This window comes from Sinocyclocheilus anshuiensis, unplaced genomic scaffold (genome assembly GCF_001515605.1).
Source record: "Sinocyclocheilus anshuiensis isolate Anshui unplaced genomic scaffold, SAMN03320099.WGS_v1.1 scaffold437, whole genome shotgun sequence".
In the NCBI taxonomy this organism is placed as follows: Eukaryota; Metazoa; Chordata; class Actinopteri; order Cypriniformes; family Cyprinidae; genus Sinocyclocheilus; species Sinocyclocheilus anshuiensis.
In genome coordinates, this window is record NW_015539902.1 from 1,796,879 (window position 1) to 1,812,266 (window position 15,388).

General features: G+C 40.3%; 1 protein-coding gene across 9 annotated transcripts in view; it reads left to right on the forward strand.

The window, feature by feature from the left end:
• Positions 1-15,104, forward strand: part of LOC107686153 (protein furry homolog) — a 70,036-nt gene extending 54,932 nt beyond the window's left edge. For 5 of the 9 annotated variants that reach the window (XM_016483039.1, XM_016483032.1, XM_016483035.1 and 2 more), the window contains exons 45-63: positions 513-610; positions 1,045-1,221; positions 1,332-1,472; positions 1,571-1,753; positions 3,270-3,434; positions 3,600-3,674; positions 3,926-4,093; positions 4,718-4,726; positions 5,264-5,461; positions 5,597-5,743; positions 6,275-6,435; positions 6,523-6,733; positions 6,847-6,996; positions 7,117-7,215; positions 7,432-7,515; positions 9,408-9,425; positions 9,776-9,886; positions 12,428-12,630; positions 13,670-15,104. In XM_016483039.1, the coding sequence (XP_016338525.1) occupies positions 513-610; positions 1,045-1,221; positions 1,332-1,472; positions 1,571-1,753; positions 3,270-3,434; positions 3,600-3,674; positions 3,926-4,093; positions 4,718-4,726; positions 5,264-5,461; positions 5,597-5,743; positions 6,275-6,435; positions 6,523-6,733; positions 6,847-6,996; positions 7,117-7,215; positions 7,432-7,515; positions 9,408-9,425; positions 9,776-9,886; positions 12,428-12,630; positions 13,670-13,928 (2,657 nt within the window). In that variant the 3' untranslated portion in view covers positions 13,929-15,104. The remainder of the gene's footprint in view (positions 1-512; positions 611-1,044; positions 1,222-1,331; positions 1,473-1,570; positions 1,754-3,269; positions 3,435-3,599; positions 3,675-3,925; positions 4,094-4,717; positions 4,727-5,263; positions 5,462-5,596; positions 5,744-6,274; positions 6,436-6,522; positions 6,734-6,846; positions 6,997-7,116; positions 7,216-7,431; positions 7,516-9,407; positions 9,426-9,775; positions 9,887-12,427; positions 12,631-13,669) is intronic. The other 4 variants (XM_016483033.1, XM_016483038.1, XM_016483034.1 and 1 more) reach the window with 3 other exon arrangements.
• The last annotated feature ends 284 nt before the right edge of the window (positions 15,105-15,388 follow it).

Here is a 15,388-nt window from a genome sequence, read left to right on the forward strand (position 1 = left end):
TGTACAAACTGTGTGTTTAAACTAGGCTGGCTTGAGCATTCAGAGTCATGTCATGTTTTGTTGGTAGCTTTTGTGTCCGTAAGCCTGTTTTTTTTAAGTTAATGATTTCTTTGTTACCATAAGTTGTCTTTTTTGTTGTAAAAAAAACTGACTGGTCTACTTGCCTGTAGCTATTTGCATACTGAAGCAAGACTGAAGAGTTGATTCTAGTGTTCCGTCAACAGAAAACAAGATGTTGATACACTATTTTATTACACTAAACCAAAGCCTAAAATCCATGCTTACTTTTGTTTTAAAATCTTGCTATTCAAATGTGTCTTTAATCTATAAGAGTGAAGGCTGCTCAACCTGATATGCTTTTACATTGTTCTACTTTGAAATGTCTGTGATATTTAGCTGCTTTCCTTTAAAGGGGTCATATGATGCTTTTTTAAAGATCATTATTTTGATCTTGAAATCGCATCATATGACCCCTTTAACTTCTTTTCATGTTTTATTCTCTGCCTGCTCAGGTTTTCCTCTGAATGTGCTTTGTCTGCTGCCTCACTTGGTGCAACACTTCGGTAGCCCTACGCAGTTTTGTAAAGAAAGCGCTGAGAGGATCGCACAGGTCTGCCCAGCCTCCTTTTCTCTACACACTCCTATTATGAAACACACCCTGCACTTCATTGACATTTACACCTGAATGTGAAGACCAACTTGACTCGTTCTCAACACCTAATCCTGTATTATATCCAACTTCAAAAGTGTTTTTTTCTAGACTTATTAGGCATTTAACAAGACAGCTGACTCACAGCATGCATGTATTTACAATAAAATCTCAGCTAGCGTCCATATTTCTGCAGCCTTATTTAGATCAACAAAATGCTGGTCAGTAGTAGCAGCACACATATCTAACTGTATATAGTGACACAACTGACCACAATAAATAATTAATATTACACCATATAAGTATAAAATTATCTAATGAGTTCCCAAAGGTTTAAATACCTACTATATGTAATTTATGACTGTTAATATGACTGTTTCTGGTGTGCTTTCTAGGTGTGTCTGGAGGAGAAAGACAAGAACACTAAACTTTCTCACCTAGCTCATGTAATGACTCTATATAAGACTCGTTCTTACACCAGAGACCCCTTCTCGTGGGTTAATGTGGTCTGCCGCTACCTGCATGAGGCCTTTTCGGACATCACACTCAGTCTGGTGACATATATGGCTGAGGTGAGCTGTCCTAAAGCTTAAATGTCCAAATATAAGCCACAAAATTATAGATATGCTGCAGCTGATATAATATGTGAAGAGCACCCATTTAATACCAGCTCTCTTCATAGTTGCTAGATAAAGGATTACCCAGCATGCAACAGCCCCTGCTGCAGATCATCTACAGTCTGCTGAGCCACATGGATTTGGCAGGAATTCAGGTCAAACTTTTCAATGTAGAGGTGCTAAAGACCATCGAGAAATTTGTACAGGTGAAATCCTTCTGTTGAACCACTTGATTTAGGATTCATCTGGTCATTTTTAAGAATTTCAGTCTCATTTTTCATACCAATATGTGTGTGTCCTCTAGACGGTTCACTGGAAGGAAGCTCTGAACATTTTGAAGCTGGTTGTTTCCCGTTCTGCCAGCCTATCCCTGCCGTCCTATGCCCATGGTGACTTAGCCCACCTGGAGGTTAGCCGTATGATGTGGGATGGCTCATCTAAAGCCCTGCCAGGAAAGACACTGGAATTCCATTTTGACATATCTGAGGTACTTTACACAGTGCACACAATACATTTTGTTGTTCAATTGTTCACATGAATGCTTTTTTGTCTTTGTTGTAGGCAAAAACAACGTTAATACTTTTGAAAATATCAGTTTTCAGTTAGATTATACACCACAGGTTCTCTGACTCATTCACCTCTTCAGGTGTGGCCGTTGTTGTTTTTGAACATGCATTGGTTATCAGATCCCATGAAGGGCGCTGCCTCTTTTCCTTTGTTTTTGGTACATTTTAGACCAAAGGGAAGGCGCTCAGGTTCTCAGCTTAATTTCAGATGGAGAAATGGGGATAATAGTCAATGGAAGTTTGGGGAGATGTGTTTTGACTGCATTTGTGATTAATAACCGCTCTGAATAAAGTGTGGTTGAGATCCTGCCTCTCTGAGGGTTTTAACTGCAACCTAATAAACAAAAGGATGTGATGTCCTTATAGAGCAAGTTAAGAAAAAGTGACTACTTTTTGTGTGGTTTGAATCAAGCGGCAACCTTCCGGTCTCCCTCTTGAAACCAACACGGCAGTGACTTAAAATGCAATTCATCGACTGATCGCTAGAGGCAGGCTCCAAAAGGGAGTCAGTCCCATAGACTCCCCATGTTAAAACTTTACAGCAGAAAAAAATGTTTACAGCCTGGTACAAAAAGTGGTTTTGGTCTATATCGCTAATTTTGCCTTTCATGACAACTGTGAAGGGGGGTGGATTTTTTGATAACTCATCCATTTAAATTATATTAAGCCTTAAATTTATGCATAATTAAGGGCGTGGCCACTCGAGTGACAGGTGGATTGCCGCTGCTGTCACCACCCACGTCCCGCCTTTTTGCCCATTTTTGATTATCCGGGAGTGACTCGCAGCCAAGATGGCAACAGCCATCTCCGCGCAAGTTTGCTTGAGCTTCAAAAATGCTGTTCAGAAACCTACAGGTGACGCCACGGACACTACGTCCATGTTTTTTTACAGTCTATGGTTTGAATACTGAATAAGTTAATGAACGTAAAACCTAAAACAATCTTAGTTTGATTGGAAGTTAATAGTAACTGGAGAATGATATCCATTTGCATTCAGCTGGTGCAGGAACTACCAGAAGTGCTGCTTTCTCCAGGTATAACAAAGACCTTCTTGCAGCCAACTTTGTGTATGATTGCCCTCTTGTGGCTGCATGCACTACTACAGGAAACCCTCAGTTCCTAGAATTGAGTCCTTGCCTCTGGTCCACCCTGATGAAAGTAGTGATATCCCGTCCAGATGTAGCATGTGCACAATGATAAGGAGTTCAGCAATTAGGCTGTTTTTCCACACATGCTTGTTTATCTACAGGAAGGCTGTGACTCATGGGTAGAGTGAGTCTGTGAGTGTCTACAAACTGCTCAGAGCCTGTTGTTGTGCTGGAGTGCTCATATTTGTGTAGGGGTTTACGTGTCTATGTTCAGTCTATATTGTAAAATATGTTTTTAAATGAGTTATATATGTATTGTGTGCATGTATGTGTTTGTGTTTGTGTCCAGACGCCGGTTATTGGCCACAGATATGATGACCTGCAGGGATCAGGAGGGAGAGATGGGAAAGCCCGCGCGATCGCAGTGACCCGTAGCACGTCCTCTACCTCTTCAGGGTCCAATTCAAACACCGTCCTGGTGCCAGTCAGCTGGAAACGGCCACAATCATCACAGGTGACAAACATTTCATGCTGTTCATATTAGTCAAGGTACAAAGGAGGGAAACTTAATTTCATTCTCTTGTGCAGCTTTAAACGGTGTATTTTAGCTTCCTCTTTGTTCCTAATTACATTAAATCAGAGTCTGCTTTTCAACTGGTATTTTCCTTTTGTTTAACAGAAGCGAACAAGAGAGAAGCTAGTGAATGTTCTATCACTCTGCGGACAGGAAGTTGGCCTCACCAAGAATCCATCTGTAAGGCCTCACTGTCACTGTTGCTTTATATGACACTTATCACTTTGGTCTCATAGACTGCAGGAATAATAGATTAAATCTGTGATTATATTATATTAATAAAAACCCTAATTACTGTGCATCTAATGCCATAACAAATAAAAGACAAGTCTAAGTTTTACAAGGCATTATAGTAATTGGACCATTGCATGATACTTTCTTTGCATACCCAGACTCCATGCTGACTCCACTGTCATGTTTGTTTGTCTCAGGTGATCTTCTCATCTTGTGGAGATCTGGACCTCATGGAGCATCAGCCCAGTCAGGTGTCCTCTGAGGATGGGACCCGGGAGGACACTCTGGATGATACCACATCAGAGCAGCAGTTCAGAGTCTTCAGGGACTTTGACTTCCTGGATGTAGAGCTGGAAGATGGAGAGGCGAGTAGAAAATCTGATTGTTTTTGTTTCACACACATTTGGAATTTTTATATTACAAATCTGTTTTATTCAGTAAAGAAATTGATACTTCTGTTCAGCATGGATGCGTTAACATGATCAAAAGGGACAGTCACAACATTTATAAGGATTTCTATTTCAAATATATGCTGTTCTTTTGAACTATCTTATATATACTACTGAAGAACTGTTAAAATGTTGATTTCTAAATACTTGACTATCTCTGTAGGCTTTATGTCTCTAACAAATACATTTGCAAACTAAGAACTGATTCCTTCCTTTTCCTTTAAAAATTATTTTGGTTAATGTAATTGGATGTCATGTAAATAAATTTGGTTCCACTATTTTTTTAATCAAATTGTTAAGTGGAATCAGAACTGAAGCTAGAATCATTGAATTAAATAAAAAATTCCTGTCCCTACTAACAAAAACCCAGGTTTCTTTCTTTCCTTATTCTTTCAGTTATTTCATTCATGTTCTCTCTGGATAATGAGATAACACTTTAGCTGATCAGAGACTGCCTGACTAATGTGCCCATTGCTTTTCCTCTGGTCTTTCTCACTGTGTGGCTAACACTCTCTCTCTTTTTCTCCTGTGCTGCCGTAGGAGCTGCAGGTAAGAACAGCTGTGTTAGCATGTTGCAGAGGATGGCTGAGATCATGTTTCCATACCTGTGTCATTCGTGTAGGCTCTCTTCTGTCAGGCTGCTGTGGCTTAAGAGATTAGTTGTTTTTTTATGTTTAATATATGGATGTCATATTACATACTGTAGAACTGCATGTTAGCAGCATCTCATTGCAGCATTTTTGTTTCACAGTAAATCATTCCTCACTAATTCAGCTAGATTACTATAAGAATTCATTTCAGATTGTTTTAAATACTTTTTTCAGGTTTAGAATCTAGCAGCTTTCTTTTTGTGTTGTGTTTTGCTATGCTTCCCCTAGACTACAAAGGAATTTAGGAATTTACTTTTCAAAGTCAGAAACATTTTCAGATATCGGTCTATTGTATTTATTATATGTTTGCATGTGTTGTTAATTTTTGCATGATTAATTAAAAGTATGTTATATCTACTCCCTTGGGAGTAGACCCTCCCCAACTCATGCTAGAGGATACAGCTGTTAAATCAGTTGTGTGTGTTTGTTTTAATAGGGTGAGAGTATGGATAACTTTAACTGGGGAGTGCGCCGGCGCTCTCTGGACAGCACAGATCTGACTGAGCTCCTGGAGGAGAGCCAGCACTCTGACATCACCCCCTGCATCAGCCTACATGACGCCCAACAGGACACCGATGACTCCTCTGAGGAAGAGTCCAATTCCACCAGCCAAAGCCTCTCCCATTCTCAACTGGTATGTTCTATCTATCTATCTATCTATCTGTCTGTCTGTCTGTCTGTCTATCTATCTGCCAAACTACCTACCCACCTGTTCTATCTGTTTTAGCTTGATAGTAGTTTTCTAAAACTGGGCATTTTCTGATTTCAGACCATGAACCTCTCCCCCTCAGAGGACACCAATCATACAGACTCTCTGTCCACTTCCTACGACACCACATCAGCTGACCCAAATTCTCTTAATGCTGCTACACCTTGCTTGGGAACATCACTACCAGATGACCACATCATGCCGTCCGTATGTTTAAAATTACATTAAGCTCAGTAAAACTTATTCTGCAAGGGTGCAAATAAAACCAAACATAGAACCTAGATCTACTTCATCATGCAGTTTATAACTATTACTGGCATGTTTGTGACTACTTTAAATTTGCAAATGTGACACCTCACATTCAGTTAGGGTCACACAATATTGAATAGCGATAAATTATTTTTACATATACATTAATGTGTTATAATGAGTGTATATTGAATAAAGACTATACAAATACATTGCACTCCTATTACTTATGAATAAGAGAAAATATAATGGTTATATGGTGGAATATGTCCCACCTTCTCAATAAAAGAGCCAATCGCCAGTTGGCAAAGTCATCGTGTCACTTCTGACACCACTGACGACCACTTGACTGTCTCTCTCTCTTGCCTCTCTTAACTCTTTTACTGTAAAGAATTTCTCATCTTTTGAGTTGACCTCTAGTATGGAATCTGCAACAATAAGAACAAACACATTGAGGAAAGAAGCTCACCATTGATCTTATCTTCATAGGTTTTACCAGAAGACGAGGAGTCAAATGTCCAAGAGGATGACCTGCCATTCGGTGTGAATGAGCTGCCAATGAGGTTTGACTGTGGCTCTAGCACTAATCTGGACCTTCCTGCAGAACAAAACCGAGCTGGAATCAACCAGAACCCAAACTCCCTGCCCAGGTGAACACATCAGTACAGTTTTATATCATTAGACTGTTAACTGGCATGGTTATTGAAGGGTAACCCCCTTTCTTCCGGTTTCAATAGCTACCATTTTGGGGAGGACCGAGATGATCTGGATGAGCTGGGCTTTCCTCCTCCACCCTCCCCCTTTTTCTCTGCCATACTGGCAGCATTTCAGCCCACGGTGTGTGACGATGCCGAAGAAGCCTGGCGGAGTCACATTAACCAGCTGTTGTGTGATACAGATGGGTCTTGCGCTGTCTACACCTTCCACATCTTCTCCACAATGTTTCAGGTAAAGTCACCCTTTATATGTACACAGTCCTTTTTGAACATTTCTATTCATATTAGCTATTTAGAGGTCCAAAAGTAGGTTTTAGCATTGTTAAAATTTATTTTTGTCTACAGAACATCCAGAATAAGTTCTGCTCCATGACCAGTGATACTGCCAGTTACCTTGGAGACGGCCTGAGGGGAATTGGGTCAAAATTTGTGCAGTCATCTGAGATGTTGGCCTTATGCTCAGACTGTCCCACGCTGTATGTAGATGCAGAAACGGTAAGTGGATATTCAAAGTTGATTACATAAAGCCATGCCTCAGGGACCTAACCTAAATAATAGTTATGAATAAGCAGTCAGAAAGTATTTTTATGCTAGGTTTTGTCTGGCCTCTTGTAGATTGTTTCTTATGGGCTTCTAGAGAAGATGAAGTTCAGTGTTCTTGAGCTGCAGGAGTATCTGGACACATATAACACCCGGGAGGAAGCTGTCGTCTCAGTAAGTCATTCTAGCCTGCTTCATACAGAAGCAGTGGAAGCTGCTATATAGAGCTGCTACAGAATTAAGACCTCCAATCATGCGACTTACTAGAGGTGTGCCAATACTTCTTTAAGTGATCAGACTCAGGATGGAGAGTAAAACAGGCAAAACATTCAATCATCTTGCACTGAAAGAGGTATCATACTCGTATCATCTGCTCTTCTCTTTCAACAGTGGTTGCAGAACTGTAAGGCCACATTTCCAAGGTATCCTGATGATGGTGTGATCACCTGTCAGCCTGGAGACTCTGAGGAGAAGGTGAAAATAGCTGTATATGCCCTTAAAAATGAGCTCTGTTTACACGAATTAACATTCATAATATGTACACAATAGTTCCTGTTAAATCTGTACATATTATGTTATTTAGTGGGTCATATACACTACTATTCAAAAGTTTGGGGTTGGTAAGATTTTTTAATATTTTTGAAAGAAGTGTCTTATGCTCACCAAGGCTGCATTTATTTGATCAAAAACAGTAAAAATTTAACAGTTTTTTATATATATTTTAATATGCAGTTTATTCCTGTGATGGCAAAGCCAAATTTTCAGCAGCCATTTCTCCAGTACTCTGTGTCAAATGATTCTTCAGAAATCACTCTAATATGCTGATTTGCTGCGCAAGAAATATTTATTATTATCAATGTTGAAAACAGTTGCTGCTTAATATTTTATTTTATATATTGATATATGTCAATATACTGTAAATTAATGTTTTTTAGGAAATGGCAATACTTTTTTCAGAAATTTTTAATGAATCAAAAGTTAAAACGGAAAGCATTTATTTAAAATAAAAATTAGGGATGCTCCGACTGATCAGCCGATAATCACGTTGGGATGATCGATCGGCGGTCTCAAAAAAACGATCTCAAGCTGATGAGGCTGCCGTGAGAGGTTTGGCACGACATGCAGTGGCACCGTCTCAGTCTCTGTCCGGTGCGGGTGAAATAATTATAATGCTGAAGGTGAGGTACTCACATTCATATTTTTTAATTAAATAACTTATAAAGTAATTTGAAAACCTTGTGTGAGACATAATTTCACAAACAGCGTGAGTGAATCACCGCACGTGCGCTCTCTCTCTCTCTCTCTCAAAATACGCAAATGGCTTCAAATCACCACACATCGCGTCTGTCTATAAGCGAGCTGCACGCTGCACAGTTGACACAGGAATTGTCACTTGCACAATCGAGGCAGTGTCACATCGTCACTAAAGTTGATAAATTGCATTTCTTTTTCATTCTTGCCAGTGTTTAACCATTCAGCGGTCGTGCGCTCTCCTGGAGACCGTGCGCTCATGCATACTCGCAGCGCACACACATAATGCCAGTTTCACATGACTCCGTTTGCAGTGCATACGTGGTGCGTATTTTTTCCACGCTCATGTTAACGGATTAAATCGTTCACTGCACATGGTTGCGGTCTGGCAGTGCGTTCAAGAGCGGTGCGTCTGCAGCAGTGCAGAGATCGTTTCCGCACCAAGTCTACTGCTGCGCTGCAAGCGCTGAATTAAAGTAACCGAGCATTGTTTGCAGTAAATATGAACATGACTTGACATGAAAATTTAGTAATTACACCATAAATGCATATTATTAAAGTCTACTGATTTTCAAAAATGAAATTCAGGCCCTGAATAAATGTCTAAAAATCCTGATTGGAGTATCACTATAAATAGTTATAAATTATAAAAAGAAGGCTTTAAAAAGATCGGTATCGGTATCGACAGATACTGCTTTCTGTGATCGGCAATTGGTGAATGGCCTCAAAAATCCTGATCGGAGCACCCCTAATAAAAATTCTTTCAAACTTGTTTTTATTGTCACTTTTGATCAATTTAATGCATCTTTGCTGAATAGAATTATTCATTTCCTGCTGACCCCAACCATTTGAACGGTAGTGTATTTATCAATGCAATATTTCATGTAATATTTCCTCGCTCCTCTTCTTCTTGTCACTCTGTGCGCCTCTTTATCATCCTCTGCATGATTTATATGGCTTGGGTTCTTGGATTGAATGCTACTGGCACTAATCCTCTAATTATGTGGATGGGATTTCTGAGCATAGTGGCACAGTCTAACGGATTGCATGCTGGGTATTAATGCTGTTTGTTTCTCCCTTCTCAACTCTTTCCTGTTTTATGACATGCTCTACAGCAAATGGAAACTCTGGCTGTAAGTTTAAAACTAAAAACCGTTCTCTTATTCATTTGTTAGGGTGAGTGATCTGTGTTTGCAGCTTTATAGTTCACCACATGCATTCAGTTCAGTTTACCTGCAAGCGAGCGTGTTTACTTGCATGATCTTACACAATCTTATGCTGAATAACCACACTTTTAAGATCATGTAAATGGTCTTAAGACTACAGAAGTAAAAAATAAAATACTGAGATATTTTTTTATTGTTTAATGCATATAGACATACTCATTGATGAATGTTAGAGTTGTGTATTTAATCTTTGTGGCTGTGAGTATGTATGATTCCTTTATTATGTCATATGACTAATGTATCTGTATCATCCACAGCAATTGGAGTTGTGTCAGCGACTGTACAAACTTCACTTCCAGCTCCTTCTGCTGTATCAGTCCTATTGCAAACTCATCGGACAAGTGAACACCATCAGCTCTGTGCCAGAGGTACACAGTACACCCATTACCTGATCACTTTATTTAATTATAATTAGAATTGATTTTAATATTTTATGAAATGTGAGAATTATTTAAATTAGCCTGAAAGAGGTCTAAACAAATATTGTGAATTTGGTGACAGTTTGGACATCTCTACAGTTAAAACAGTAACCATAGACATTTTCTGTTGTTCTGCGTCTGTGCTGAAAGATGTCCAATACCAATGTCGTATCAGCCAGCAAAACCTAAGAAAACATGTAGTGCATCTTTAAAAAAAAAACATAAGGAACAATTTACTAATTGAGCAAAAAATAAATTAGTTTGGCTGACTATAAAATTAGTCACTAGCTGGTTGACTTTTGTTGATTGAAAACACTCAGGGTGTACTCACACTAGGCGTTTTGAACCGCGCCCGAGCGCGTTTGACCCCCAAAGTCCGGTTCGTTTGACTAGTGTGAGCGCTCCGTGCCACGCTCGGGCGCAGTTCGTTTAGCCGGCCCTGGCCCAGTTGGAAGAGGTGGGCCAGGGCACGGTTCGGTTGGGCTCGGGCGCGGTACGCATGCAGTGTGAGCGCTAACCGCGCCGGAGCGCGGAACAGATCCTATTTTGTGTGCGCTACTGTCATCATTACGACCGCAAACATATTCTATTACTACTATTACACTACACTTTTCAATAAATGTAATTCAATCAAGTATATTTAGGTTTATAATGGCTCTGGTTCTTACCTTATTGATGAACAGGAAATGTAGTTTGCGAGTAAAGTTGCAAATTATTTCATTAACCTCAGCTGTCTCCGTAATAATTTTCTGATACATACAAGTGAAAATCAATGCACAGCATAAATGATAAATGAATTATTATTAATTATTCGGCAGAATATTAGCGAAAGTGGTTTTCTCCGTTATCTCCAGGGCCCAGTTTTAAAAAAAATGTAATCTGGATCAAATTGATACGGATTTGGAAATCCCATGTTTTGCTATCCAGGATCACCTGATCCATCTTACTTTTATGCCAGTTTTTTAAAGGAACATTGGATTGGATCACTGTGATCCAAATACCAAATTTCAGGATTACCAAATCCTGTTTACCAGAGCCTTAAATGGAACCAACAGTGTAGCCTACTGGCTTAGCAAAGAACAACAGGTAGGCAAAATACCAGTGGCCACAAATAGCCATTGTTTGTTTTAATTGTAAGAAACAGAAACACTGTAATAAACAGAAACATTTTACATTCCTTATTTTGTTATAATGTTAAATAACAAAACAAAAACAATACTATCCAATAGTAAAAAAATCATTTACAGGACAGATACCAGCTCTTTCCATCTCTGCCTTTAGGAGATGCATCTCCATCTGCACTTTTTTCTGCTGCAGTTGGGCAAGCAAGATTTGTTCTTTACCCAGTTCAATTTGTACTTCTGCTCTTTCGGTTTCCCGTTTCAGAAGCAACTCATAGCTGTCACCATCCTGGTTTGTAGCTGAGGAACGTTTGCGTTTTCTTGTAGGAACGTCTTGGACTGTCTTCATTACATCCACTGGGGATCTATCTTCCTCCTCAATCACTGTAGTTAAGTCCAGGACAAACATTTCCTCTGCAGGAGAATTTTGCTCGCATTCTTCTGAAGTCCTAGTCTCTGTAATTGTGGCCTCTCCATCTGCTTCTATGCCTTCAATGCCATGCAGAGCCTCTGATTTTTCTCCTCCTATGATATCAAGGACCATATCAGTGAAATCACCCCTCTTATATGGCTTGTTACCTGTTTGGGGGTTCTTGGCTTCAGTAAGGTCTTTCGTTGTCTTGGCCCTAAGGTTCTTCCATCGCAACATAACTTGTTTTATGGTCCTCTTTTGGCCAGACCCCATGGCATTGACATGATTGGTTATGTCCTCCCAAATGTTGTGTTTTCCTTTTTTGGTCACTTCTCCACCCTTTGCAGAGCTGAAACCTCCTACTATTGAGGCAAAATTGGCCCGAACACCCTCCAGCAGTGCACAGGTTTCTGCCACAGTGAAATTAGGCCCTTTTGAGTCCATGGTTCCAACTCTTTGGTGTAGCCAACACTGATCTTAAAAGCCTTGAGCATGATTGCTTTGGCTTGTGCTCAATTAGGCTTACACCAATCAGCTCATTGCTGGTTAATGGGTGACACCATTTAAACACATCATGTCTTTGGACCCATTTCTCTTAGCCTACAGAGGCATCCACATGGTGGGTATTGTTCATCGTTACCGTAGGAGAAGGTACCGCCAAAGCAATACACCACTCGAGCAATACACATCAGAAGAACTGTATGCACGTTTTCGCTTTGGGAGAGATGACATTAAGTACATTGCAGATCTTGTCAGGCCAACACTCCAACACCAAACCCAAAGGAGTCATGCTTTATCCGTGGAGGAACAGTGCTTAATCGCTCTGCGCTCTGCAAGTGTGAGTGCAGGCCAGCGGGGGAGTGGGGAGGGGGTATAATCACGCTCGGGCTTGGTTCAAGGCAACCGTGCCTAGTGTGAGTACACCCTCAGTCCTGATCATGTGCTTTCAATCTGTAGCTGTGGAACATGTCGCGTGAACTGAGCGATCTGAAGAATTGCCTGCGGCTAGCGGAAGCCTCATTAGCTGGCGATCTAGAGGACGGCCAAAGGCACGGCTCCCAGTCCATCTTCCCCAGCTCAGAGGCAGCTGTACAGGCCATCCTGGAGTGCTTGAACAACAGTGAGTTCTCTATGGCCATCCGCTACACTCAAGAGTGCAGGTGAGATATGACACCACTAGAGGGACACAAAACTCTGTTTATTGTATAGAATAGATTTTTATATATTATTTATCCATTTGTTTTGTAAGTTTCGTTTTTGTTCGCACTTCATTTTATTTTATTAGATTTTATTTAATTTTTAATTTCATTTAATTTTTAGTATCGTTACTACTATTGTTTTAGACCGTTAGTGTTAAAGGGGTCATATGATGCGATTTCAAGCACGCCCACGCCCCCCTAAAACGGCTCGTTCTAACACGCCCCCACATATCTACCTCACTATGTGGAAATATTTGCATAATGCCGCCCAAATGTGCACGCAACACCTTTCAGGCTCTGTCTTTACATTTATTTTGAAAGATGAAGCTCGCGATTATGGTAAGGGGCGTTACATTTCCGACGAGTGCTTGCGGTGTTCGGCCAATCACAATGCACTGGGTCAGCTGGCCAATCAGAGCAGACTGCGCTTGTCGGAAGGAGGGACTTTGTAGAAAACGAAGCGTTTGAGAGAGGCGGGGCATAGAGGACCTACAATAATGTACAGTATTTGAAAAATAATGTGTTTTTTGAACATTAAAGCATGTCAACATATTCTGTTACACCAAATACACAAAATAATGATCTTTAAAAAAGCATCATATGACCCCTTTAATGTACAACTATTTACAAATTTTAACATTATTTAATTTTTTAGCACAGTCCAGTGTTATTGCTAGATTATCAAGTGACATTTTTACGTTTAATGAAGGCGGGTTGTAAATGTTTACATTTTTGTAATATACTATGTATCAGAAACTAAAATTAATGTGTGGCCATTTTGATTTTATTTTAGCTGTTAGTAATGGAAATCTATTTAGTTATAGTTTATTTATTTTTAAAATTAATTTAGTTTTTATTTTTAATTAAGTTAATGTTTTCAATTATTTTAAACAGTAACACTGGTGTGTTTAACAGCATATTATTTTTCATTGTAACGTTGAACTTGATACTGAGTATTGTACTGGTATTGAGATTTACTAAACTTTCTTCTACTTTTTAGACGAATGTGGCCAAATGACATTTTCGGTGGCAGCTCAGAGGATGAGATCCAGACTCTCCTCAACGTCTACTTCCGCCACCAAACTCTGGGCCAAACTGGCACTTTTGCCCTGGTTGGCTTGAACAAGGACATGTCAGAGGTCTGCACAAAGATCATGGAGCTCAACGGAGAGATTCGGGACATGATTCGCCACACTCAGGGGTACCAGGTGATCTCATCCAGCCTCCTGGACTCCAGCGTGTCCGGCGTGAGTCTCTGACAGGAAGCCTGCAGCACCCCAGACCAGCCCTGGCCTGGACCGCTCCACCACTGGATTCCTCCATAGTCAACCAACCTCTCCTGTGCCAGCCCTCATCCCACGACCCTCCGCTCCTGCCACCCGCTCCAGGCCAGATCCAGTGTGACATTTGGGAGTGCTGCCACCCTTTTGAGGGCGTAACTCATAAACTTGTGCCCTTCTTAGGGAAACTTGCACGAGCATCCTTGACTGTACTGAATAGGAAAGGGCTCCTGAGAGTGAGCGTGTCCTCAGGTCCTCAAATGTGCAGCAATAATGGAGAAACGGAGCTGCTCCTGCGAGATTCCTTGGATTGAGCCACTCAAACGCATCTTTTAATTATTGCACTATGTTGACATTTTCATGTCGTAAACCATGAGAAGAAAAAAAATCCTGTTTGCTACTGAAAGCAATGCTGCATTTTTGGAAAGGAAGCACCCAAGTGAGAACTTCCACTTGGTTTGTTTGTTAACGTGGGGAATGTGCAATGATGGATCATTGAAACGGATGCCTTTCTACTGTAACTGTTCGAGAATGTCTTTAAAAGCGATCAGGACATGCTGCAAAACTGAAGATGGAACGACACAGGATACTGTCTGTATGTCTTTGGTCACCGTCACGATACCTGTAACTGTTTAAAGCTGAGAGCTTGTGTCTTTGTGAACCTGTCCATCACTGGCGTACCGCTAAATATCAGCCTCCGCACCTGCACACAAACACGCTGACATTCAGCGATTTGTTCATACAACTGATAAGCTACTACTGCTGAACCTGATTCTACTTCAAGTGCTGGTATGAGGTTGTTTGGCTGTTTCAATCGACGTCCTGCGCTCCACCGTACACAGGCTCACGTTTAGGGTAAATTTGTATTTAAGAAATCAGTGTGTTGAACATAGTTTTCGAAATTGTTCTTTGTCAGTTGCCAAGCATGCATTATTGTATTTACTTTCGAATTGTATTTATTAAAAGTTGTATTTTATTAAAATGTTGTGTAAAGTGGAAAAGGGAGGCATCACATGGAGATTAGTTTGTCACTAGTGCATGCCTAGAGAGATTGCACACTGTAAAGCCTCTTTGGGAAAATTGTCATTGGTCCCCCCCCAAACTGTGTAAATACTTTAAGCTTTTGTGAAGTAAATTGTGCTTTCTTCCTGTTGAGATTCTCCAGTTTGTTTGTTTTTTAGCTATTCTGGCATCTGCAGAGTTCAAGAAAAGGAGTGATTTTGCGCTGTATGCAAGTTACAGCAAAGACATTTGTTGTTTATGTAAAAGAGCTTTGAGAGTTTTATTCATGCACACATGATCTTGGGCAAAATATGATCAGGAAATATATTTGAAAAAGATCTGCATGTCGGTCAACAAAAGTGTTGTTTTGGATTCTGTTGACTTTAACTGCATGGGGGGGAAAAAAAAAAAAAAAAAAAAAAGTTGCCCTTCCTTAA